The following is a 26,375-nucleotide window of genomic DNA, read 5'->3' as shown; positions in this document are numbered from 1 at the left end:
CAGCTGACAGGGGAAATTTTCCATACAAGTTGTACCCTATTACCTTATTTTAAACCCAAGCCCATATATGACATATATTTAAATGATAATCACAAACTGACAAACCTGCTCTGTAAACAAAACCTACCAAGACAAAAGCAGCATCTGGAAGAAAGGACAGACCCTTTCTTGTATCCTAACAAGAAGAATCCCCTTGGCTTTTCCAGTGAAAAAGCAGCAAGCTCACTTAGATTGCAACACTGCAAATGTTCCATTACAGATGCAAAACTTACTAAATCTGGAAAAGACCAATGACAGTGAATCCAAGAGTTAAATGGAGATCCTTGAATTTCAACTCTGGCATTCCTTTACAAGCTGATTTGTTTTAAGAATTCACAATCAGAATCTGTATATTTTTAAGACACATTTCTAAGTCCTTTAAGACTAACTATAATAAACCCACTCATGTTTGTGACTTTAACAAAAGACACAGCACAATATAGTTTTGAACTGTTTATTTCACATGTTCCATACCGGAGTTTCTTCAGTTAAAAGTTCCTAGAAGAAAATGAAACAAACATTGTTACAAATCAGTTTGCTTCAACACCTCAAGTAAATATCTTTGACCAACTGTGTAATCATCCTTTAAATACAATGCACAGATTGTCATCCTAAAAGCTGGATTTGGGAATGGAAGTTCCCCCTGCAAGAGTTAGAGGATAAGATAAACATACGCACTTGGAAACAATTCCATCGTTTTTTGCCAGACGCAAAATGGAGTCATCTGATTCACCCTGTAAAAAGAGCAAAGAAAATATTCTCAAGTGTCCAAATAATTGCTGACACATGTGGAAGAGAGGCAGCTGCAGCAGTTAGGGTAGATTAGTGTTTTCAAAATAAACTGTTAATTCTTTGTCATCCTTAAGGGTAAGAAATAGCTTTAACTTGATAAAAACAAGCATTTGCACTAACAACATATATTTATGGATAAGTGGACTTGTGATGAACTCCTCACACCTTTAAGTCATAGTACTATCACTTCAGTAATTATAAACAGCAGATAAAAGCCAGGACAAGTCCCTTGGTACATTCTTAAAAGAAACAAAATCACGTGCATCCTTCATGGATTTGAAAACATATAAACATCCCCAGAAGAAATCAATTACTCCAAGTTCATCCAACATCCTGGCACAGGGTGCCCAGAGAAGCTGTGGCTGCCCCTGGATCCCTGGAATTGTCCAAGGCCAGGTTGGATGGGGCTTGGAGCAAGCTGGGACAGTGGAAGGTGTCCCTGCCCATGGCAGGGGGTGGAATGAGATGAGCTTTCTGTGATTCTATGAATTTGTTCCCATCTTCACTCTGTCTTTATTATCCCCCAAAAACTTCTTGCTCTAGAATGAGCTGCAGGCACACTTTGTTTTCAGGGCCAAATACACATCTAATTAATCACAAATGAAGAGAAAAAGCAGCACAGCAATTCTGCAGGAACCCTCAGGAAGGCACTCACCATTCTCCGGATTGGGCCGCAGATGGCGTAAGTCTTGAACTGGCCGTTCACTCTGCCTGTCACCTTGTCAACCTGCAATCACAGCAAAGCTGCTGCACACACAGATTCTACACCGTTTTATGCTCTCACATCACACTTGCCAAGCACCCAAAGTTAAAAATTGCAGAAAAATACTTGCAGTATTGGACAGATAAACTACAAAATCTCAAGGCAAATACTGAAGTTAGAAAGTCAACTACAATGATCTTTGCACAGCAAATTTATAGGTACACAGTGCAGCCACAAAACTTCATGGATCACACAGATTGACAAGAAGTGGTAGCTAAAGGGAGAAAAATACTTGAGCTCTGAACAAATGGAAAAGATCAATGTAAAGTTTATTTGTGGATTTCCCTGCCTTTACTATTTTTTTTTGTTTGTTTTTTTTAACTAAGGTCCTATCATGGAAAATTGAACTGGAGAGGGAAGGGGACACGGGTAGGAAAATGTCCAAGCTGAGAGACATAAATTGTCTCACTTTCTCAAGCTGCTGAGAAATTTTACAGGGAAAGGACTAAACAATACAAATCATGAAATTCAACAGCGCAGTGAAGCCTGTAATACCAGGTGGGTTCATTTCCATGTTCTGCTAATCTCTGATCCCTTGAAAACAAGAAAGAGGGATCACTGAAAGAATGAAATATGGGGAACAAGAAACGTATTTGCCTTAACAATGACAGGAAATCATAAACAGTATTTTTTTAAATGATTTTTTTTTTTAGTCAGATAACTCAAGAGAATCAGTTTTTTAAAATATTTGGGAATGTGGTCTCCCATTCAAGAATGAAATCAAGGTCTATAGTTCATCAGCTACAGGAACAATGTGTCCACAAAATTCCTGAAAGCTGAATACTAATAAACAATTGGGAAACAAAACCCCAAACCATGCTAAAAGGAGTTTAAATTAACTGGACCCCACATGCATTAACTGGGATCCTGCAGGAGTCAAGATCTACTGTGGCTTTCTTTACTGAATTACTGTAGATGCATCACAAGGTGTTTAATTTTGTAACTTTTATCAGAAGTTTCAAGGTTTAGCTCTCTCATCATATATTCTGTTAATAAACTTACCTCAGAAATGTTTATCTGAATGGAAGCATGATCCTTAGCACCAATGATTCGGTTGCTAGCAGAGCTAAGGAATAAAACAGGATAGATTTAAACAAAAGGAAACAGGCAGAGACAATTACAAAAGCAGCTGTTAGAGCAGAGTCCACAGGCCAATTAAAACTACACAAGAAATTCAGACAGTAACAGTTTAAGCTTTCAGTATTTAGAAGATTAAAATGCAGTTTTAAGTACATTTAAAGGAAATTTTCACTTGGTAGCATCACACTAATTAGCCAATTATCCCTTTGCTTTGGTTTCTATGTGCCCAGTTCACCCTTATACAGTGCACAGGGCAGTACAGGCCTTCAAAACACACAGAATGTTATTTTATTTTCTAAAATGCAAGAAATACAGTCATCAATGTAATTAATAAGATTAATTTCTATGCCTTTTTTGCTGTGAGCCACTACAGCTGTCAAAGACAGGCTGCAAATGCTCAGGAATCACAGGCTGTAAAACACATTTGATTTAATCTATAATAAGCCATACTAATAAGCCATACAAATGGCTTATTTTTAGTGACTCTTTTAACACAGACACACACACTTACAGAAGGCTTCTAATTCCATTTACTACTATACCAAAATCATACTTACAATGTGCCATCAAAACAACCTGTGATAACCGAACAGGTTCACTTCAACAACTTGCAGCACTGACCATACAAACACTTGTATGCTACAAATACACATTTATGTTTGGTATGAACCATTTTAGGAAGAAATTCTTCCCTGTGAGGGTGGTGAGGCCCTGGCACAGGGTGCCCAGAGAAGCTGTGGCTTCCCCTGGATCCCTGGGAGGGTTCAAGGCCAGGTTGGAAGGGGCTTGGAGCAACCTGGGCTAGTGGGAGGTGTCCCTGCCCATGGCAGAGATGGAATGAGATGAGCTTTAAGGTCCTTTCCAACCCAAACCAGTGTGTGAGTCCATGTGCTGTCAGTGCCAGCGTAAGGCTGACAGTTTTGGAACAGAAGGTGCAAAGTGTCTCCTCAACTTTAGTCTTTGCTCCGCATACTTTACATAAGGCATTTAAAAATACAGAAACTGACAGAAAAGAGATTCTTTTTCTCCCCCACAGATATTCGTTGCTACAAAAAGCCCCTTTGCAGAGGCTGAATCAGCCTTGGGGGCGACTCCAGGCCTGGCCTCTCGGGTCCCTGCTCACCATTTCCGAGGGACATAAAGGTCCACGAACTCCCCGGCGTCGTTCTGCATCTCGTCCTGGTCCCTGCTGAGGCACTAAGCAGAAACACCTGGAAGAATCATGAAATATCGCCAGTTGGAAGGCACCCACAAGGATCATCGAGTCCAACTCCTGGCCCTGCACAGACACCCCAACAACCCCACCCTGGGCATCCCTGGCAGCGCTGTCCAAACGCTCCTGGAGCTCTGGCAGCCTCGGGGCTGTGCCCATTCCTGGGGAGCCTGGGCAGTGCCCAGCACCCCCGGGGAGAAGAACCCTTCCCCAATATCCACCGCAACCCTCCCTGACACAGCTCCAGCCTTTCCCTCGGGTCCTGTCCCCGGCCACAGGAGCCAGAGCTGCCCCCGCCGCGAGGTGATGCCGGAGCCAGGCCGGGCCCAGAGGCCGTGCCCTGAAGCCGGACCCCGCTGCAGAGCCGCCCCCACTGCCCCCAGCCCCAGCATCGCTCCCGGAGCTCCGCCACCATCGCCCTCGCAGCCCCCGGCCCCCCCCCCGCCGCTCCCCTCGCTCCCGGCCCCGCCGCCGCCATCGCTCCCACCTCGCGCGCGGCCGGGCGGAAAGGAAGGGGCGGGGCCGGACGCGGAAATGCGTCACAGCCACGGGAGCGCTTCCTGCACGGCCGCGTGACGTCACCGCGCGGGCCATGGCGGCGCCGGGACGCAGCCCCGGGGGAAGCAGCGCGGGGCCGGCTCCGCTCCGGCCGGGGGATCCGCCCCGCAGGGTCCCGACAGCGCCCCCGGTACCCCCAGCACCGCGTGCCCCCGCTGGGGAGAGGGGATGGGGCCAGGCGCGTTCCTTAAGGGGCGCGGGGGGCGCCCCCCTCCCCCGGGACAGCCCCTCGTTAGGGAGGGTCCCAGCGCCGCACACCTGAGGGTGCCTCTCAGGGGACATTCCAAACCCCGTGGCACCTGCTCCAGGTGACCCTCCCTCGGCAGGGGGGTTGGACTGGGTAAGCTCCAGAGGCCCCTTCCATCTGAACCCGTCCGTGATTCTATGACCAGACCACCCCGGCACCCTCACAGAAACCCAAAAGACCATTCCGAGCTACCGGAGAGGGTCCAGTGGAGGCCACAACGATGAGAAGGGGTCTGGAGCATCTCCCTTAGGAGGAGAGAGTGTGGAGGAGCTGGGCCTGTTTAGTCTGAAGAAGACTGAGAGGAGATCTCCTCGATCAGTACAAATACCTCCAAGGGCTGCTAGAAAACGCTGGCAGACTCTTTTCAGCGGTGCACAGTCACAGGACAAGGAGAAATGGCCATAGACTAAACCACAAGAAATTCCATCTTAAACTGAGGAAGAATTTTCCACTGAGGGTGGCAGATCACTCGAACAGCTGCCCAGGGACATCAGGGAGTTTCCATCTCTGGAAACATTTCAAACTCACCTGGACATATTCCTGTGACCTGCCTTAGCAGCAGCGGGGTCAGACTGGATGATCTCCAGAGGACCCTTCCAACACCACCCATTGTTATTCCAAAATGAGACATTTGGTTACAAACCGTGTACCAAAACAGGTTTTATTTCACAGCATCTTAATTTCACAGAAGAAAAAAAAACAAAACCAAAAACCAAAACAGGCTACAACTCAAAGAGTTTTAAATAACGGAGTATGACAAAACCAGAAGAGTTTTTGTTTACAGGAAAATGTACAGGCTCTTCCCAAGAGAGTTCTCCATGCTGAGCCACCCCAGCAGCACCTTCACAAAGCACCAGACCCCCGCTCGGTGTAAACCTGTTTCTCTTCAGAGCAAGAGGAGTTTGGCTGTGCAAACGTAAACCGGCAGAGCTGCGTCTGGCGTTGGGTCCCGCGTTCAGTCTGTGACCAGCCAAGGTACTGATAGTTCTTTGCCACATGGTGGCAGCTTTTTGGGTGGAAAGAGAGAGATTCCCACACAGGACTGCAAGCTGTGCTCTGGAAAGGGGAAAGAGCAGGCAAACGCACACGGAGGGGGTGGAGGGTCCCTGCAGAAGGGCTGTTCCTGCACTGACACACAAGGAATCCCATGGACAAAACCCCAGGCTCTGGACAGCATCACCCCAAGCCCAAGCCCTACCAGACAAGGCTGGCACAGCCCTCGCTGCCCTGCGTCATCCCTGGCCCGTGCTCCCAGCAGCTTCCGAGCTCAAGCGTGTGCCCCAGCCAAGTTCTAGAATAACTGTTAGACAACATTCAGCATTCTGTAATTTGATGCTCCTTTATCCCAGTTTGTTCTCCTGGAAGAAAACAAAAGCTTGCTCGTTTAATGACGTAAACCCACAGATTCTTGGAGTGTAATTACAGCCCAAATGGCCACTTGAACTAGACAAACTTCCACTGAACAGAGACTGCGAAGTGTTGCAAACCAAAGTGCATTTTGTTCCCTTAGATGGTGAGAAAGGAAAGTTAATGTTGTTACAGAAAACTCTTTATACACTAAATAAAGAAGTTCCCAGAGAAAGACACTTTCAGATTTCATTCATACTCATCAAGCTGTTGTGTGAGAAATTTCTTTGCTCTGTTGTACCTCTGTCCCCTCCACAATGCCTTGGGAAGTGGTGGATCACCTCAGCTGTCTGCACCACTGTTTGCTAATTTGGAGGCTCATTACACACTAGATGTTTAGTACATCACTATTTCTGCATGCAAGGACAGTTATATTCAGTAGAAAGTTTAACTAGTAGGCAATTCTTTTAAACCTGTTGGAAGATAACTGGCAAGCTTGCTGTCTAAACTATTAGTTACCATCTCACTTCTGGAGACTGGAAAGTCCTTCTGTGTTAGAGAAATCACAAGCATATTAAATGTTACACAAAGAATTTGAAGCTACATACAGCTGAACACAGTTACAAAAGATTTGATAGTCACTGTAATTATTATATATGAAAAATACACTTTGAGCCCCACTCAAAGAGGAAGGGGCTCCAGTAAAGTTTGCTGCAATTCTAATGAAGCCAAATTAGCTTCAGACAAAACACAGCTGAAGAGCAAAGTTCAGCTTTGGTTTTGGCTACAACCCATATTTAATACAAGGAACAAGAATTTACATTAATTTTACATATTAGATAGCAAGTCCCTGACCTCAGCATGAGGTCTGGTAGTTTATGAATCAAACTTAAATTACAACTTTGTCAGTCGAAATAACCAAGTATCAGTTTTGTTCCTTGCAAACGGACCCAGTAACTTGTATCATAATATTGCTTCAGAAAATAAACCCAAGAGCCAATACCACAGAAGGTTCCACATACAATCAAGAATTCATTCCCAACCTGGATACTGTAAAAATAAAGGAAGGAATAGCTAATGGGCAGAGAAGTTGTTTAAGCTCTGTGTATGCACTAGAGCGCTGCTGGGCACCAGCCAGGAGTGGCTGCTCAGATGTGCAAGCAATGCCAGTTTTGTGAGGACCATCACAGTGATGTAACGCTTGGAAGAACAGAGAGTAAAAAAAGTAGCATTGTCAATACCGGGCATGCTTTGTTTCATTGGCTTCCTTTGGCAGCAGTAACTCTACTGGCTTCATATTTGCTCAGGTAAGACCATATAGAATACAGTCATACTACAAAAGGTGCTTATTTCAGGCTACGGAACAGTGAAACAAATAAAACCCCTAAATGATGCATTTGACAGCAAATTGCTCTTAGTCAAGTGCTCATCTTCCACTCAGGAGTGAATTAGGATGGCAATCACTTCCCAGCTACCTCACTCAACATGTGGTACTTCGTGACAGGTTTTCAAACCACCTTTCCTTCTTAAGTAAAATGTGTATTTTTAAGGTATTGATAGTAAATAAATGGAAATGGAGTAATTTCAACCTTGCTACTTACAGATCATAGAATAGATGCCCTGTATAATATTAGTGCAGATATACTGGAATTGTTTTCCTTGTATGCAAGGCCAATGCAGGTAAAGAATAAATGGCTATACAAATTCAGGATTCCCCACTAAATAACAGAACTAACTTAAAAAGCACTGGTACCAGACCAGCCAGTTTTAGGCACATCTTTAAAAAAATAAAAGTATGCATTTCATTAATGTAAAAATGTGAGGAGGTTCTTAGAAACATCTGAACTTTATGGTGCACTGGAATGGAAGTTATGTTCCTTCAGTTTCAAGGAATACAATAAAGACTTAAAACAAAAGAAAAAGAACCAATACCATAGTATTCTTCATAGGGAAGAACAGTTTTAGTAAAACCAGGAAGATAAATAAGGAATAATAAGCAGCCATGACAGCTGACTGGTGAATATTTGTGCTTTAAATGTCCGAAAGAAAACAAAAGTTCAATAACTCTTCTCGTACCATCCCCCAGACTTGGCATCTGTGTCCATAGATCTCGACAGTTCCCAACACCCTGCAGCCTTCCCAACTAGCTGGAGCCAGTGGCACCTCCACCAGCAGCATCCCAGGATGTGATCCCAGCACGGCTGGAGGCCGGCTGGGATGGAGCTTTGGTTAAGACTGTTGTGTGAGCCGTCTGTAGTGAGGTAAAACTTGGTTTTCAGGGAGATACAGAGCCAGTTCCAAAGCTACAAGGACGGTGAATTCGAAACCGATGAGATCCCTTCTGTTGAATCTGAATCTCTCTTCTAGTTTCTATGACAGTGATAATGAAACAAAACAAAGGAGGGGAGAAAGAATCAGTTAATCCAGGTGATTTCAAGGCATTGTTAGATCAAGTCAGTGATGCATGGCCTGAGCTGTACTTCAGAATCAAAACGTATTATTGCCAGAGATCAGAGAAGTAAACCAGCTTATCAGCTCAGCTGTGACACCCACACAACAGTTACTGCATCTCAGGCAAACATAGGCAAGTGCAAAAATAACTTTACTGTAGGATCAGTAAGACACTGGCCCGCACCAGGCAGATAGTTTTAAGGAATTAAAAAAATAAAGCAAGGAAGAGCCCTAATGAGACAGAAAACTGGCTGAAACAGCTGGTCTTCCATGCAAGCACGTGCCACTGAAAATCTTGGCTTTAATCTTTGCCTATGAGCTAGGGAGGAGGTTCTGACAACAGCTGGAACAAGCTCATAGCACTTACATCTATTAGGTGTTTAACTTCATGTTTCCTGAGGTCACTGCTGATCTTGGCTGCAAGCAGAACGCAAGCACCAGCACACAGTTTGCGGTTCTGTTTGTTGAGTTTGCCTTGGAGGACGAGCTTCTCAAAGTAAACATAAGCCATGGAGACAGTCACCGGCTCCAGACTGCACTCCTCACTCAGGTTTCTCATCTCTCTCTTTAAACTGGGAATAGGAGAAAAGACACCCCCCCAGACATGACAGATTTTATTGAATGTTGTAGAAATACTGCAGCACAGCAACTCAGAGGAGCATATGGGCAAGACTCCTATTCGGAAAACCATGACAAGTATTATCCTAGAGTGGAAAAGCCCAGCTGGCAGCAGCAAGCTGGTGCTGATGCACAAACTTGATTTCACCTGGCTGGCAACATTCACTGTGGTAGAACAATTCCTCATCTGCCCATGAACACCAGGGCTCAGCTGCCTCACTGACACACAGGCTAATGCTGTAGGATTTCTTCTGGGCTCCCAAACTGGTTTGTGATTCATATCATAAGAGTGAACCACTCTGACCTACAGAAAACAGCAGCTGCTGCATAGAGACCTGTCTACTACACACCTTGAGTAAGAGCCAGGCGTGAGGGGGAAGGCAGCCTGCTTTACACACTTCCCACAGTGCCAGCCCTTCACCTCAGCATCACAGCAGGCTGGGAGGTGGATGGTTCCTCACAGGGCTGCCATTCAGGCTGCACGATCTCTGCATGAACACACTGCTCTGAACTGCTACAAAGAGGAGCATGCAGGACTCAGGCAGAACAGACTGCCCAAGCAAATCTTCCTCTGGAGCTGAGCTACACCTGGCCCTGGTGACTCAGCAGAATCGTGTTTAAACTGGCTATTTCAGCAGGCTCTGATTGCATTAATCTCCCTGTAACACCAGCAAGGTTACAGTTCTCTCAAGGTGCAACAGTACATCTTGCTGAGGAGTGACCAGATGCATTTACTCAAGAATGAGAAATTCTGTGGGGCCTCCACAAAAAGCTTTTCTTTACCACATCTTCCCAGATCTAACACTCTTTATTCTACAATCTTGTTAGAGACTGTGGTCATCAGTGAGTCTGGTAATTGAAAGGCAAAAATAGCCAGAGGGCCCAGAAAGCCAATCCAGTTGGAGTGGGACTGCACTGCAGCCAAGCCATCAGGTTACAAGTGTTTGTTTCAAAGCTAATGCTGCTGCACTTTTAATTGGTTAGTACACCACAGTTGGTGAAACAAAACCCTTTAGGTGGAACTATGAAAACCAACTGTTACCCTTTCTCAGCATCCTAAACATTCCAGTACAGGGCTGTCATCCTACAGTCAGCTCAACTGACAACAGGAGATTAGTGTTTAATCATATATGCTATTAATAGATGTAGGATTTGCTCCATTCAAGTGCAGCCTCAGTGTGGATGACGTTCTCGTTATTCGAGCTTATTTCTTACCTCCTAATTTTGCTCAGTGTCAACTTGATATGAGGAAACTTCTCTCTAAAGGTTTCATTCATATCCTTTTTAAGGTCTGAGGGTTTCACATACTCTATGACTGTAGTCTGAAATGCAAGAAGCAAAATTTATCATTTGTCTTGTGAACACAATGGACAGCCAAACAAGTCTTCCAAAAACACTAATGCAAAGGCAAGCTTGAGTTTTATTATTCACAATTTAACATTTCTGAAATGTCCCAAAGTTGAATCCCAACTACAGATAAAGGCTTAAAAAATAGTAAGCAAATGGTTACAAGAAGTAAATGACAACATGAAGACAGGTGTCAGACTGGCCCTTGACAAGCTCACTGTACAAACTCAATCACTTATATTTTTCCTGATCAATTATCAGAAAAGCCAAAACTTTTTCTTCCTAGAGGACTTTTTCTTCCTCAAGGAAGCTCTTTAGAGGAGGATCTGTCAGGGAGTCTCTCCTCTGTACAGGTATGCCAGTCACTCACCATGTAAGAGGCAAAGATGAGAACACGTTTATGTTTCCCACAGGGCCACTGAGGATCATCCAGAAGATTTGGATCATACTCTGCAGCCTCCCCAGCTTCACTTCCTGAGGGAATGAGGAAAGCACATTGGGTCACCAGATAAAGAGCTTTAAATCCCCTGTTTCCTCTTTAAGAAAGTTTTCAAATAGTAAACATTAAGTGTTGGCAGATCTCACAGTACAAGCAAATTGCAGCTACAGGTACACGTTCGCATTTCATAAATGCATCAGTCAAAAATTAAAACCATTAAATGAACCACACAAACCACACATGCCTGACACATCATTTTAGATTTAGTGCAAACTCAGTTTGCATCTACAAATATACCCAGAAAACAACTGCGCAAGACTGAATTCTTTTGCCTATAGTCTAATAAGACAGCAGAGTTGTCAGGTTTGCTCTTTTACACAAGAGAAGGGATTCTTGGCACTAACTCTGGCTTATGCATTGTTACTGTGCTACAAGTCAGGGAGAAACACCTGGATCCACGAGCACCAGATGTTTCTTGGTGAGTAATATAAAACATTACATTCCCAAGCAAAAGCTTTGTGCTTCTTGAATGGCATAAACAGAATTAGGCCAGATACATGGAGGATGTAAGGAGTTTGTGGAATCCTCAGTCCGAAGGCTCATCATTTGCACTGCACTGATGAGCTGCAGCACATCCATCCCAATAACACACTGACCACTTGCAGAAGTCTCAGACAAATCTCTGCCTTTTCTGCTGTGTGCATGAGTGATGACAGAGCTGGCTCCTGTTCTTACCAAGGTCTGTTCCTGCTGGTATCGTTTTTGCTGTCACAGGTTTGTATCTTGATCCAGGAAGACTCCGGGGAGCACTGGCTCGACAGGGGGGAACAGCACCGTAGGCGTCGGCTTTGCGAACAACCAGAGCATTGGTCGGGTACAAGAATTTTGCATAGGACACAACCTTAAAGAAGAGAAAGTTGTAGTAGTTCTGGGGGGAAGTTTACTGAAAAGCTTATTTCCAGACATCTAGGATTTTCCAACTCGAGTCCCCTAGAGTTTGGATTTAGGAGCGAGGACCTTGGAACTGTTCAACTGTGCATTGTTTCCACAACTTTAAAGTGAAGTGCTGTAGAAGATTTGGTGGGGTGGCAAAGAAAAGGCAAGAATCACAGGAGTAATATTTTGGCAGCATATAAATTTAACTAAAGCAGTATGAATTTCACCCATGTTTCTATCAAAACTTCACTCACATGTTGCCTCAGAGAGCAAAGTCAAATCAATTCTCCAGAAACAGAGGCAGAAGTGATCACAATCTTCAACCATCTCCTCAGAAGAAGCATTATCACAAGCCACAATTTCAAACTATGGGTCTAAAACTTCCAGTGCTCTGAAGCCACAGCTCTCACATAATGGATAGCAAAGCACTGCATAAATTGATTTGTCCCAGCGTGAAATGGTCCCGGGGTGAAAAAATAGATGTCCTTACCTTGCCATCAGCACCCAGCTCTACTCCTTCCAGTCCAAGCACCATCTCAGTAGAGACTGAAACTCCCCCAGAAGGATGTCGCTGCTTCTGTCCTTCCATTTTCAGATCACTAAATGCAGGTAAGAAAGAGCACTATCACGAAATGCAAGCGCAGCTTCCCATGGAAACACCAGCCAACACCACCAGGTCAGAGTTCTCTTGTGTGGGAACAAGCCAACTCCTCAATGCCACCTTCAGGAGAACATTAGTTTTTAACTACTCTTTTTAAAATGTAGAGATGCTCATTAACCAAAGAATCAGATTTCATCTCAGTTTAACACAAATCTGTACCAATCTACCTCTCAAAAGTGAACTGTTTTTAATATGGTCTTTCTGCACAAGACCACAGCATTCCCAACCCTCTAATGCTCAAACACCTAACAGCAAACATGATTTACATTAATTATTTTCTAGGATTAGAAACTTGCCTTTCAAGTGCAATTTTCCAACCCCCGTGCACACAAGCTCAAGTTAAGAATGAAGCTGCAGATGTCTGTGTCAGCGATGGCAGCACGTGGCTTTGTCACCAATATTCCAATACAAAAAACCAGTTTTCAGGTGAAGAACTGCCCTGCCAGCTTGCGAGCAGAACAGCAGAGTGCTCAGAACTGCTCTGAAATAGCTCCAGTGACCTTGCTGCCTTTCTATTATGTGGGAGAATATTTTCCCATCAACTATTTTTATGGCATGTATTTGCATACAATACAATTCCCACCACTAAGCATCCGCTTCCTTTGTCCATAAGTTATGGACAGGACAGAAGTGACAACACAATTGTTTTGCCAGAACAGAATCAGTGTTTTCTATGGTATATTTGTAGATAACAGACCTTCACAGAATGGACTTAAGCTTCACAAGGGACTGAGGAAAGATGCAGGGAAGTCCAGTTTGCAGGTTTTGTTTCTCATAAATGAGCATACTGACAGTTGTATACAAAAAATGTAGTCCAAACACTAAAAGCAGTTTGAATCAGTCCAAACTGTTTCTGCTTTTCTTACGCTGCAAATAGTGACATTCATGGCTTAAAGCTGAGAAACAGAAGAGCATCTTAAACTTATTTAGGTGTAAATTCAATATAAAACCTTGAGGATTTCCAGTGAAGGCAGCAGCACCCTTCCCTGAAACTCCCTGTGTTTTTTTTGCTGACACCACTGTTTGTGGCACTAAAGGCAGCTGATTTCTGACCACTTTAGGAATACAGAAAACCTACACAGCAAATCGCATTACCTGTTCAAAGTTGATTTCAGAGATTTCACAGGACTGGAGTGCTTTAAAATGTGAATAAACACTGGGAGAAAAGTCTTCCTTTTTTACTATTTTTCTCTTGAATGAACACTTTGACACTGTGGTGGTGTCTGGTTTTACTGCTCTGATAGCAAGCTCTTGTCCTTATACATGAATGGCAGGTTAAATAGGTTCACTTGCTTAAAACAAGAGACCTACACCAGCCACACTCATTTCAGAAGATCTTTTGAAACAACAGAGCAGACATTTCACAAAGCAGTTGAAGAGACTCACCTGATCCGTAACCCCTCCCCGTAAGGTAGGATAGAAAACGCCACACACAGTGTTCGTTTAGCACAGATTAACACTATCCTGCAAGCAGATGGAGAAAGACCAGGATATGAATTAAGATCCAGAAGTCACAAAGCAGCTTTTTATGGGATATTCACACAAGGCTCTTCTTATCTTGCCCTGCAAGTCATACAGATACTGCTACGGATTTAATGTTTTCAGAAAGCAGCAGAAGAGCAGAGGTTTCACACTGGCCCTGCAGGTCCTTGGGGCTCTCTATAAAACCTCAGCCTTCAGGACCTACCATCACATTGGGAGCTCGTCAGAGGAGATCCCAGCCTTTAAATATATATCTATATTTACCTAATTTTTACATAAACCTTGTGAAAAGATGTAGACAATATTCTACATTTAGATGAAACCTCACACTTCTATTAATAATAAACAAATGCAGCCTCCCCTTTCTCTTCTGCTCAGCAACCATGAGCCAAGAATTTGGCTAAACCAAGTCACTCTCCTTAAATCCTCCTCAGCTCTGACCTCTCTGTGTGCCAGAGATAAGGAAAGTGAGAGAAATAAGAAAAGTGAGAGAAGAAGAGAGAGAATGATTTAACCTCTTCAGAGCAGGGTGGCAGAATCATGAATGTATTGCTGCAAATGTAGCAGGTATGAGCACCTACTGCCTTTGATAGAAGTCTGGATTAAACTAACACAGCCCCAGGGGCATCCCCTAATTCCCACTGGTATTAAAGGTCTTACTGCATGGAACTGAAGGCTGCTTCCTATTGCACACAAGTACAGGGGGAACCTCGATCTCCACACGTTACCTGCTGTTCTTGGTGTCATACTGCCTCATGTTCTTGATGAAGTGCATCTTCTTCAAACTTTTGTGTCTTGGAGACCCAGATATATGCTTGGTTCTGCAATGATAAAAAGAAAAAACAAACAAAAACCCCAAATCTGTTAAGTGTTCTGTGAAAAATTCATGCCAGTAGTATGATCAGATGGCAGCACTAGCATGCAGGACCTCAGATATTGGCGTGGAAGAGGGTGGAGGGAGGAGAGGACTGCATGCAACGAGTTGAGGTTAATGCTGCTTTTGAAAACAAGTACCTTCGTACACTGGCATATTCCACTATGTCTTCTAAAAAGTCTAGAGAGCAGCGCTGGGAGATAAAACGCCTTCTGCAAAATGTACAACACCACGAAGAGTGAACAGCATTAGTTCATGGCCTCCGAGTTTATGAACTGCAACAGATCTATGAGCTCTTAGAAAACATGGCAGGTATTCCTGACTTTTGGTTTTTTGCAAGAGTGCTTAACTAAGAGTTTAAAATTCCTAAAAAGGCCAGGAACTTGTCTCCCCCTCTAGGACCCTTGAAATGCGTATTTATACCAAGTTCATCAACAAGACCACTCACTATCTGCCACACAGAAGAATGCCTACCTATAAGTTAAATGCCTAAAAAGCTTCCAAATACTCATTTAAAATCTGTCAAGAATGTCACAAAAAGATCCCCCCATCAAGGCAGGGGAGTAAGTCATTTTATATCAATTTAAGTTCAGATACAGGTATATCTGTATGATGACCAAACATCTGCGTGCATTCTCCATTCAGAACAGCTGTCTCCAGCTGCAGGAGTCAGCAGACTGAGAGTCTGTGACTGCAGCTCAATAAAACTGACAGATCTCTCTGAGAAACAATAGAGAGGGTTATTAGAGGAAGCAAAAAGTATTTGGAACCCATGTGAAATCCCAGAATGGAAGATGCAAGAATAATAGTAGGACTCATGTGAGTTAGTGTAACAGTAATAGGATACTACGTTCAAGCAAAAAAAAAAATAGACTTTGCCAAAGTAAGATACATTACTATTGTCCAAGTCAAGTCTGTCTTTGTTGGTGAAGATTTACAAATGAATTGTGCAAATGACTGCAATTTCCACAGGAACAATGCACTCCACCAGCAAAACACTGACACTACAACTATCAGAGTCCACATTTTCTGCCTTTGTTTAAGCGTGCATTGTGCTACACTTTTAGCCCAAGCCATGTGTGTTCAAGCCCAAGGTTTTCTTCCCAAGTGACACAGAGATTCAGCTAATGGACAATGCTGCCATGGAAGTCAATGTAGAAGCAGCACACAAGACAAAAGTTGCAGGACTCTGGTTTGACAAGACCAGCTTCTGGCAAAAAAAAATAGAAATCAAACTTCAAACTGCAGCAGAGCAGAGCATCAGCTGCACCGTTCAGGCACTCAAAAGGAAGTAAAGCCCAGAACTCAAACAGGTAGGAGGATGAAAAATTACTGTCCCTTTCTGCAAACACAAGGGAGGCAAACCCTCCCACAGGACTAACCCCTTCAGTATTGCTAGAGATTGCCTCCTACAAATCCACAGGCATTAAGGTGCAACTGGAGAACATTCCTGGCACAACTCCAACACCCTCCACCAGCACTTCAGTTCTAAAATTATTCCTGGTTTGCTGCTTTTCAGCAAGAATGGCACAGGAATGTTTAACGCTTTCACATATACATGGTTCTCTGGTCTAATCTGGCATCTAAAATGCAATAAAAACCACCCTTCATTAAAGGAGGAGGTGACTGCAAACCTCCTGGCTCTAATGCACTTACTAACATCCACGGACTTCCTCTCCTCCCAGGGGAGACCTGGCTGGATGGAGACAGAAAGACACTGTGTATGGCAAGCAAAGGAAAAACACAGCTAATGCCAGTGGGCACTGGTACAAAAAAAGCACATAGTTCTGTGAAAGGATGCTGGGGGTGAGTAACAGGATGGATTGAGAGAGCCATGGCTAGACCCTCACTCCTGACTCCACGGTGGAGACTCATCCAGTGTGTTACACCTTCTGAATATCCCCTTGTTTTCTCAGTAACAGGGACAAGAGTGACAAACACCTGAACCGAGAGCAGATCTGGAAGTAAAACCCTGCTGCAGTGAAGGGAAGATCCCACCCCTTGACTCAGAACCACAATGACTCATCCCTACTCTGCCAACAGGAAACTTCATTTTTAGCTGCACTCGTAAATTTCTGCCCTCAGCGAAGCTGTCACCTTGGAGGAATCCCTGACACCGAGCCAGACACTCTCCCTCAAATCTCAAAACAGGGTGTATGTAAAGAATTATCACTAATCCAGAGTACCTGAAACAGTTTGTAGGCCCAAGCCAACATTTGGGCCTACAAACCTCACCACAGTCCAAGAGACTCACTGGTGCAGTATTTGGAGAATGCAGCAAAATTTGACACTTTTTGAGTAGCCTGCACTTATATATATGCACACACACACACACACACACTCACACAGATATATATTTGCTTTAGTTTGAGTGCTCTTCTCATGCAGCCGACTCACACTTGCACAACAGGCTGCACAGGGTCACTCCAGTGACTGCTAACTTTGATGACAAAAAAAAATCAAGTCACCTATCCCGTGCTAAGCAGCTTCACCAAGGATAACACTTCTTGCTATGGTCCACGGAATTAGAAGGATTTTAAGTAGTTTACACAGTGTGTTAGTTGCTGAAAGCAACCTAGATCCTAAGAATACCAACATCTCTACATGAGGTGTGAGTTACCTCATGCACACCCTTACCCATGTGCGACCTGACAATTAAAAATTGAAATATCCAATATTAAAATGTTTATGGGTTCCATGGAGCAGGCTGTAATTTCAACAAAAAGTTCAAACATGCCTGTTTGCCAGCACCAGCCATTGCCCTGACAAGCTATAGAGGGTTTGGGTACTTGTATGTCCCTGACCAGGAGCTCATTTTTGGGTGCTTTCCAGCCTTTTATTTCAGCAACCAATAAAGACCAAAGCAGGACACTCCCAGACCATTAAAAACAGCAACTGTGTTTACAGAGCCAGCACAGCACTGGAGGGGACCCACCAAGAGCGAAAACACACACAGCACATGCCCAGAGATAAGGGGCTATCACGTAGAGGAATTCTGGATTACGCCTTGGCTCGTTATCTCCATGTGCACACACGGGCTCACACAATCCAACACCGCTGCCAAATCCCTGACAAACTAAACATGCACTTAAAGCCCACAAAAATCCCTTGTGTTCAGAAAAAGACCAACAAATTATCTTCAGAGCTACATTTTGACTCCTGTCCTGGGACGCAGTAGCCAGCCCATACACTTATCCTTTCTGATGGATCTCCCACTGAGGAAACCAAATTTTTGAGTGCTTCCAGCTTCAGAGCTGTCCTCCTTTGATCCTGCCAGAGTCCCACTGAAACTCTCTGCAGAGGGTAGACAGTGGACAAGCAGCAGTGGGATCGCCAGCCCCAAGGCTGACACAGCTCTTAAGTGTTCCCAGCAGGACAGGACACAGCTAAGAGCAATCTATCTATAGCTCTGGTAATCCCTACATGTCCTGTCTTTTGAAAGGAAAGGAGAAAGCTGGTTAAGTCACTGCTCCAAGATTAAAGAACACTGACCTTTCTGATGGCTTGCCAAGAGTGTTTTCCCCCTCCCCACTTGCACTGGGCTACCTGCACACACCCAGGAGGACAAGGGTAAAGCCTTGGGATGTTGCTGCAGTTGGAAGTGTGCAAGTCGGCCATTCTTCAGCAGGTACTGAATGCAATCACCCACTCCTGCTCCTGGGCCACTCACAGTCCTCTAAGGCACTCCTTTGGGCACCCATGACCACACTCTGCACTTGCAGGTTCTGCAACACACAGCCCTCACATATCTCATTTTAACCCTTTAATGTTGGGCCTTAACCCCCAACACCGGGCCTGACAGTGGCCAATGGTCTTTCTTAAGCCTGCATGCAGCTGCATTTGGCCACTTTGAAGCTTCTCTCCATTTTGTCATTCTGGTTCCTGCATTTCTGCCACAGCCAGTGAACAGACCAGCTGGCCTCCTGAAGGGAGAAATTGGAAATTTCTAACATCTGTGATTCTCCCCTATGCTGATTAACCCCCATCCCTCTCAGGGACAGGGCTGCACTCTGAGCCCCCCACACAGCCAGAGTTCAACCAACATTCAGCTGTTCCACTAACACAGCACCCCGAGTTCATTTATGCTGTGATCTCTTATTCTCATCACCTCCAGGACCACCAAGCCCCATGACAGGAGCATTCAAAGATGCTGCCAAAGCTGGACATGGCCTGAGCCCTCCTCCAAGGGGCCCAGCAGTGTGGACTTGTTTCCAATGGAGCTGCATCCACAGCCCTGCTGATGCTGCATGCACACACAGACACACACCCCGGGCACTGGGCTAAAATTAGCAGCAGGGCTGATATCCTCTGCTGCTCTTTAGCCATCCATACTGCTAACAGATGAGTGGAATGGGGGAGGTCAAGGACTTTTAATTACTGTGTAAAATTAGGGCCTAATAGAATTTGGCTGCCTATTTCTCGCTTGAGTTTTATTTTAATATGATGCCCCTTTGTAATGTCCCTTACAGGCCTCAGTATGATCACATCTGTCAAGAGGCTGAGTTATTAATACAACAAGGACAAAAAAATCATTTATTGGTTTTGGGAAGTACTATCTTAGAAACAACTGTCAAAGGTAATTTGCACAAGAAATCCAGATCCCAAATCCTGTTTACAATAGGAAGACATACCTGTCAGCTTTGTTTTTCCAAGACATATTTTGAAGATTAAGTTGTATTGTTTTCATTCCTTACAGGCAAGACAACAAAAAGATACGAACTGTGCTTGGGCTTCACTAGGTAAAATACAGGCATTGGGGGATTAAGAAAGATTAAGAAAGCTACTCCTGGTTTTTAAGCTTACTTTTTAGCAGCTGCCATTTCTTCTGCAGCCCAGGAGACATTCACTGATTTCAGGCTTGCATCCCAGAGTGTGTGAGTGGGACCATCCCTGTTCTGCTATCAGTGCCCTGTGCCTCACCACCCTCGGTGCTCACACTAATGAGTTTCCTGCTCAAAAGCAGATTGAGTACAGCTCACTGGTAGCAACAAGTTCTCAGTAATTAAAGCCAAAAGAAGCCAGAGACTGCATTTACACTGAATCACATCAAAACCATGTCTTTGGTAAAACAAATGACTTCACAAAGGATCTGTGCCATGAAGTGTCCAGCACTGAGCAGGCCACTTTCATGGGTGGATGGTCTCAGCTCAGATGTTCCTTGAGAGGCAGAAAAGAAAGACACTTTGCATCACCAACAGTAAGTGCACAGCTCAGTGCTCCTTCTTCACAAAGCCAGCTACTCGTTGTTTTATGGCACCACAAATGTGCATTTGGATTGCAGGTCACCATCCCAGGAGCTCTTTCTGACATTTGTTTAAGTATCAGACTGCCAGAGAATAAATACAAGTCTCACAATAGGGCTAGTTTAACTTATTCTTTCAGTAATCGTCATTTTAAAGGGTAAGCTGAAATCAGCCACATGAGCATGGAAAGTACTTTTAGGCTACAGAGCAGGTTGCTCTGTGAGAGCCCAGGATGAGGGAGGAGGCCTAATTCCTTCACCTTTGTGTTCCTACTCAAGCTTTGTTTGCAAAACTGTAAGGGCACCAGGGGCTTTCCTGCTGGTCCCAAACAGCCAGGAGAAAATCCTGCACTCCTCCAACGCCACTAAAACCACATGCAAGGGAAGAATGCGTCACACAGCCTATGGAACAGATGAGAATGAACAGAAATGAAGTGTAATTTGAATGAAGGTGGAGGCCGAGTAAGTGGGAAGCTCACTAAACCTGGAGAGTTTTAAATACTAACAAGGAATGAAATTAGATAATCTTCACAGCAGCTGCTACTTCCTTGCTGATTCACAACCACATATGATTAAGACCTAATAGAGAATGAGCTTTATATTCATTGAGTTTCATAAATCACATTGTTTTGGTGCTCAGTGTGTTTAGGCAACGCAAGGAGAAAATAATGCCTTCCAGTAAGTATTGTGAAAGCCCAGCTGTTGCAACAGAACTACCAAACCAGATGTAAGGTTTGCTGTGCCCACGGCCCTCTCCTAAAACTCATTCCTGAAATCCCTGCTGCTTCTCACAAAGCAGACTAGATGTGCTGTCCAGGACACCACCAGCATTTCTCCAAATTTCTCCCAGTTTCTGGAGGTGTTCCTAGCTCACCAACCTGGCTGCCTCCTGTGCTTTGTGCTCTGCTTACTCAGCACTGAACTGCTGACCAAAACAGGCACGTGAAATGCAAAGTTCCTCCTTGATGACACTGTGGGCATTATGCTAGAAATATTCATGCACTTCACTGAGAGATGATGCTGTCATTTCATCATGTGCCTTGCTAAATAAAAGCCTTCAGCACAATAAACTCCCGAGCTAAAAAAAAAAATAGGAAGAAGAAAAAAGGAAAGAAAAAAGAGAAGCTTTTAATTGGAAAGGAGAAAATTAAAATAGGTGACTGGAGGAAACTCAGTCAAAGCAAGTTTAGAGAGGTCCCACAGTGTTTTCATGGGCACCTGGTTTTTCCCATTCCATCAATCATCCCCTTCTACCCACAGTCAAGAGGCTGTAGCTTCACCAGGGCAAAATTTTATGCTTAAATTGCAGCAACCACAACAGAGCAAGGGCAAATCTGTCCATGCTGTTGAGCAAGCACCTCTGACCAGCAGCAGCTCAGCCCATGCTGTGGGGACTCCAAAATGAACCAGATGCCCAGCTCTGAGGCAGGTCTGCAGCTTGGGTACCACCACCTGAGCAAGAGCTGGCAGATTCACAGCTGTGGGGTCAGCTGACAGCAAGCTTTGAGTTTTAAGGACATAGTATGTCTTGTGAAACAGAGGGCCAGCTGAAGGTTCTTCATTTAACACCTTTTCAGGGAATAGGCGAATTCCAATTACAGTAGGTTAAATACACAACAGCTGTAAACCAAAGGTCAAGTGTTTGGAGCTCTGTCTGAAGAACTGGGTTGACTGAGTGGCTTTAGCTGAGCACCCTCCATTTGCAGTCATCTGCCCTATCAACAATACTTTGTGCTCATTAAAGAGCCCAAATTTCATTGTGCATTTTTAAAACTCCAACTACAGAGCCAGAAACCTTCAGAACAACCTTCAAAAGGCGGCTCAGAAATATATTCAAGCTCGCTCAGCCTGACAGCCTCATGGCTTTAACTCATTGACAGATGGAAAACAGGAGAACACAGGATTCAATATGCTATATGTAACTAAATAATTACTTTTAATATACTATACTGTAACACTCCTACAGGACTTGCTCACTGGAGGTCTGAATGGGATCCCCAAAATTAAGTTATTCTGGTTTTTATATACATAATTTAGTTGCATTTTCCTTCTTGGCTGATGAGTCCTTGACTTGAAGCAAGGTAACATCATTCTGACCACCCTCATCACCTCCTGCGGAGAGGAGCTGTGAGCTGGAAGCAAGGAAAACGTAGAAACGGCGCTTCCAAAGCATCCCAAAACCCACAGCATCCCCAAACCCACTGCCAGGCCTCCTGCACAATCACTTTGAAAAGCTGTAGAATCCATCCACAGGTAAAATCAGCTGCAAGTACAGTTAATTGTGCACAGACTACTCCTGTGTGGAGAGCAAAGGTACTTTAAAGCCTCTGGACTAAATTGAAGAGGTCAAATAACCTTGGTGTTGGAAGTGTCTTGGATTGCCTGACCCAGACCCATTCACAGGGGTGCACAGGCTACAAGGACGGGGATGTTCTGATCTCCAAGTTTCCTGCCAGGCATACAACTTACTTCTTCTGCTTAATATATCTGGCTGGGAACGTCTACAGGCAGCTATAAAACACTTAATACTGGGCACATGCAATTTACCTGCAGTCAAGAATATGAGAGAAATCTGCTGAAGCAACCTGGGGAGGAGACTGCAGCCTTAACACTTCAGCTGACTTTTAAATGAAGTTCAGGTTTAGAATATGTTCATTTTCAGCCCCCAGCAGCACATCCCAGTCTACTGTTCACCTCTGAAAAGTCAAAGCTTGCCAGGTCTGACAGAACTTGCTGCTTCCTAAAAAGCACCATGTGCCCAGCTTATTCCAAATTAGGCTCAAAATTTAAACTAAGACTTTTTATTTCATCCATCTCAACAAAATCTGTTTATTAGCAGAGGGGTTTTTATAAAAATATTTATATTACTTGAAGTGACAACAGCAGCTAAGATGACAGTAGAACAGAACAACACATTAACCACCATAAAATCCTGACTAAGCATTTCTGCTCTTCCACCCACGGAACTAATCTGATCACACCTATGTCAGCAATCTGGCATCCAATTAACACTTAAAAGCAGAGTAGGTCCAAAGTGTTGCTGTTATCAACTACTGTTTAAACTCCCACTTTCAAAATGACCTAAATTTGCTGATAAATCAGAAATGACTGAGCTATCACAAACACTCAGTTCAGCTCCTTGACCACTGAACTCTAAGGACATTAAAGCATCAGTCACAAATAATTTAGTCTCTGTTTTTATTCTTAGGCCCAGAAAAATGCAGCAAATTGTGGCAAAAACAGCTGCTTTACATTACGCTATAATGAAACCTCAGAAGCAAAACAAGCATTGACATTCAGGGCTGTTGTTTCCATTTTTCATGCTTTCATAACCTGGCTATTTCCAGGGCTCTCTGCTATCTGTGTTTCCCCAGAAAGCTCTGCCAGTTTCAGACCCAGCTGCAGAAATTCATTAAAAATCTGTGAATGCTGATTTGTTCCCTGTTTGCTGCCTCCCTCCCCTGCTTTTTGTGAGGCTTGTTCTTTGAAAGAACAAAAGAACAGAGCAAGATGGAAAAGGAGAAGGGAAGAAGGATGGCAAGCAGATCAGGTCAGGCAAGCTGGTATAACACAGCATTGTAATTTAAGATCCTGTAAGCAGAAGATTCCTTAGGAAAATGGAAGTGGAAGGTAAAAGTCATAAGTTTATAATGCTCAGCCAGCAGCACAATGAAACTGAGCATCCAGATTTGAATGGTGCCTCCTCTGCTAAGCTTCCATCCTAAAGGACCTGACAGCGATGGAAGAACTCCAGGGAACACCAGGTTACATCAGGTGAGCAGATCTCTCGTTCCCTGGGCTGTACTGCACATGCTGCCTGTTGCCAATAACTAACCCCCAACTCGAGCAGAGAGGCCACCAACGCCCTGCCCTGAGCCACACTGGCCGGTCTCATCAGCTTCTTGCAACCTCTCAATCAAGTCAAACAAGACCAAGTTTTGTAATAAAACCCTGCCCAATGATACTGTCAGTAGATAGAGATAGAGATACTGATAGTAGAGTGATATCTCCATGGATCAGGGCAAGCCCCAGCACGATGAAATCCCCGGATATGGCACAAGACTGGTCAGTGAACATGGACAGAGTGAGTCTGGAGATCCTGCAGCCAGTGCTCCTGGTGCCTTTAAGGGAGGCTCCACTGAGGAAAATTCAAAGCAGATCTTGACAGTGACTCAGAAAGGACTCTGAAGAGAACAGCTGCCTAAAAGTGGGCACCAAGGATTAAAAGTCCAGGATGGCAGTGCAGATTCCACCTCCCCCTTCCCTCCACCAACTTCACTCGCCTGTACCTCTGCACGATGCAGGCAGTTAATGATCTGGAATAGCAACATCACTGTAAGGCAAAACAATTCTCAGATTCCCAAGTCCCAATAAAAGATCCATTTTGTAATTGTTGAGTTTGAAACCTCATTGTGCAAACAGCTCACCCAACACAGAAGTGGAAAGAGTAAACGCACCGCTGTCCTGAAGGACATTCCTCCTGTGATTCCCTGAATCATTCCTTGTGTATTTGCAACAAGAAGAGATGTCTCTGCTCAGTAGGGACGGAGAGATAGTCTGTCACAGACCAAAGGAGAAAACCATCGAGTGAAAAATAAAGTGCTAAGTCCCTCATCTTGTAGTTGGCAGTGAAATTGTAATTGTCCATTTCACCCACTCCCGTGCCCAGTGTGACTGGGATGAGATACATTGGCTCTAACACATCCCCACAGGCAGCACAAAACTGTCCTTTTGTCAGAAGATGTGTGGATCTGTGTAAAGATGTGGATCTTCCATCTGATGGTTTCAGCGGATGCTCTTTTTCTTTCAAGATGAAAACCAGATGAACTCTCACTCCAAATCACCCTCAAAAGTAGTACACAAACTGATCAATACAATATACCCTTCCAGCCAACTCTTCCAAGCAAAAAAATCATGGTTTGTTTTGTCATTACTCAGACAGAAGCCTTCTGATTCCCTTGATTGCCCCTCACACTTCTCTCTGCCTTTTACTTCTGAATCATCATTCTTTTCAGCCAGATTGATGAGAATTACTGTAGTGGAACACCTCAAACCTGATGCCAAAGAAAGAAGCAGGAAGGACATCAAATGAGAAGATCCTAGGAATATTTTCTTAGTGTCCTATTGACTTGGCATGGGAAGGATCATTGCTCCAGAACTCTGTATGCACAGGCACAATGAAGGCCATATCCACAAAGTGAACTGTGCTTAAAAACTCTTGATGCAAAACTTGCCCTCGAGAGCTCTGCCTATTAATATTAAATCAGTGAAATTAAACCACACAGCACCTCCTGTGCTGGCTTTTGTGGACCAGGAGTGCTGGGAAGGAACTGTTCCACAGCAACACCCTCACTCCAGGCTTTCCTCCTCAACAAGCGGCACACAACAGCACAGTCTGTGCACACAGGGCAGCCAGCTGGCAGCCCCAGCTTCAATTTCTCCAACAAACAAGGAGGGAAAGGTGTGTTCCATGACAAGAAAAGCAATGAGTGGTAAGTAACAGTTCAAGAAGGAAAACAGCCCAGGAGGGATAACACATGAGGACCCCCACATTACTGAAAAACACCTATTTCTCTTCAAATTCACCTGAACCCCCAAGCTGGGGATACACAGGACATCTCCCCCTGTGAGATGCACACTGAAAGAAAATATCCATCAACTGCATTAGCAAACTCCCCAGCTTTGAAACACTGACAACATCTCTGTTTCAGCGCACTAACAAAGCTCTCGAAGCCACTGTAAAGACCACAGAGACTTAAAGCCTTTGATACTGCTGCCTATCTGCAGGCTCAGAGGGCCAGCTCACTTTACAGAGCTGTTTATGCAAGAAACGGCCTGAAAAGAGTTCTTTCAGAGCTCAAATCCCCAAGATCTGAGCAAGAGCCTGCCTTCCAGTCGATTAGAAAACCAACACTTTCAGCCTGACAGAAGTCCCTTGGAAATGCAACGGTAATCCTACTCTGAAGGCCAGAGCATCCTCCCCCGAGGCTGATTCCAAGTTCCCTGTGCACAAGCATTCATTAATACACAATTGCAGAGACAAGCAGCAGAGAGCAGGAGAAGGAACAACACCAGCAGTGTGGCCGCTGCACGGAGGAAGCGTCCTGCCTAGCAGTGACCCTGTCAGCTTCATCGGGAAACACAGAAATGCAGAAACTGGACTGGGGAAAAGCAGGAGGCAGGATTCAGGGTACCGCAGACCTGCAGACAGAGCCTCAGCGAGCGATCCCCTCCGCAGATCCCCGTCATCCGCCGCAGCGCGGGCCGGGGCATCCTCCGCGTCCCC

General features: G+C 44.5%; 2 protein-coding genes across 2 annotated transcripts in view; both read right to left on the bottom strand.

Moving 5' to 3' along the window:
* Window positions 1-479: 479 nt before the first annotated feature.
* Window positions 480-4,454, bottom strand: RPS21 (ribosomal protein S21). Its single transcript, XM_008634752.2, has 6 exons — window positions 4,375-4,454; window positions 3,798-3,885; window positions 2,597-2,660; window positions 1,487-1,558; window positions 718-773; window positions 480-537 (listed from the first exon to the last, which is right to left on the bottom strand). Exons 2-6 carry the CDS (start codon window positions 3,845-3,847, stop codon window positions 528-530), a joined length of 252 nt encoding a protein of 83 aa, XP_008632974.1. The 5' UTR covers window positions 3,848-3,885; window positions 4,375-4,454; the 3' UTR covers window positions 480-527.
* An 885-nt stretch (window positions 4,455-5,339) lies between these two features.
* Window positions 5,340-26,375, bottom strand: part of CABLES2 (Cdk5 and Abl enzyme substrate 2) — a 30,185-nt gene continuing 9,149 nt past the window's right edge. Inside the window, exons 2-11 of the mRNA XM_008634740.2 lie at window positions 26,291-26,303; window positions 14,988-15,059; window positions 14,702-14,794; window positions 13,878-13,955; window positions 12,321-12,429; window positions 11,630-11,795; window positions 10,826-10,929; window positions 10,324-10,430; window positions 8,858-9,062; window positions 5,340-8,409 (exon numbers count right to left, since the gene is read on the bottom strand). Of these exons, the coding sequence (XP_008632962.2) occupies window positions 8,269-8,409; window positions 8,858-9,062; window positions 10,324-10,430; window positions 10,826-10,929; window positions 11,630-11,795; window positions 12,321-12,429; window positions 13,878-13,955; window positions 14,702-14,794; window positions 14,988-15,059; window positions 26,291-26,303 (1,088 nt within the window). The 3' untranslated portion in view covers window positions 5,340-8,268. The remainder of the gene's footprint in view (window positions 8,410-8,857; window positions 9,063-10,323; window positions 10,431-10,825; window positions 10,930-11,629; window positions 11,796-12,320; window positions 12,430-13,877; window positions 13,956-14,701; window positions 14,795-14,987; window positions 15,060-26,290; window positions 26,304-26,375) is intronic.

Source organism: Corvus brachyrhynchos, unplaced genomic scaffold (genome assembly GCF_000691975.1).
Source record: "Corvus brachyrhynchos isolate BGI_N302 unplaced genomic scaffold, ASM69197v1 scaffold10, whole genome shotgun sequence".
NCBI lineage: Eukaryota > Metazoa > Chordata > Aves > Passeriformes > Corvidae > Corvus > Corvus brachyrhynchos.
This window is presented reverse-complemented; position numbering and strand designations above follow the sequence as displayed.

Excerpts from the sequence above, each read along its gene's own strand:
- RPS21 (XM_008634752.2), bottom strand. The coding sequence starts at position 3,847 with ATGCAGAACGACGCCGGGGAGTTCGTGGACCTTTATGTCCCTCGGAAA. Across the intron at positions 1,559-2,596 it reads TTCAGATAAACATTTCTGAG|GTTGACAAGGTGACAGGCAG; the intron begins GTAAGTTTATTA and ends CTGTGATTGCAG. Across the intron at positions 774-1,486 it reads GCGGCCCAATCCGGAGAATG|GGTGAATCAGATGACTCCAT; the intron begins GTGAGTGCCTTC and ends CTCTTTTTACAG.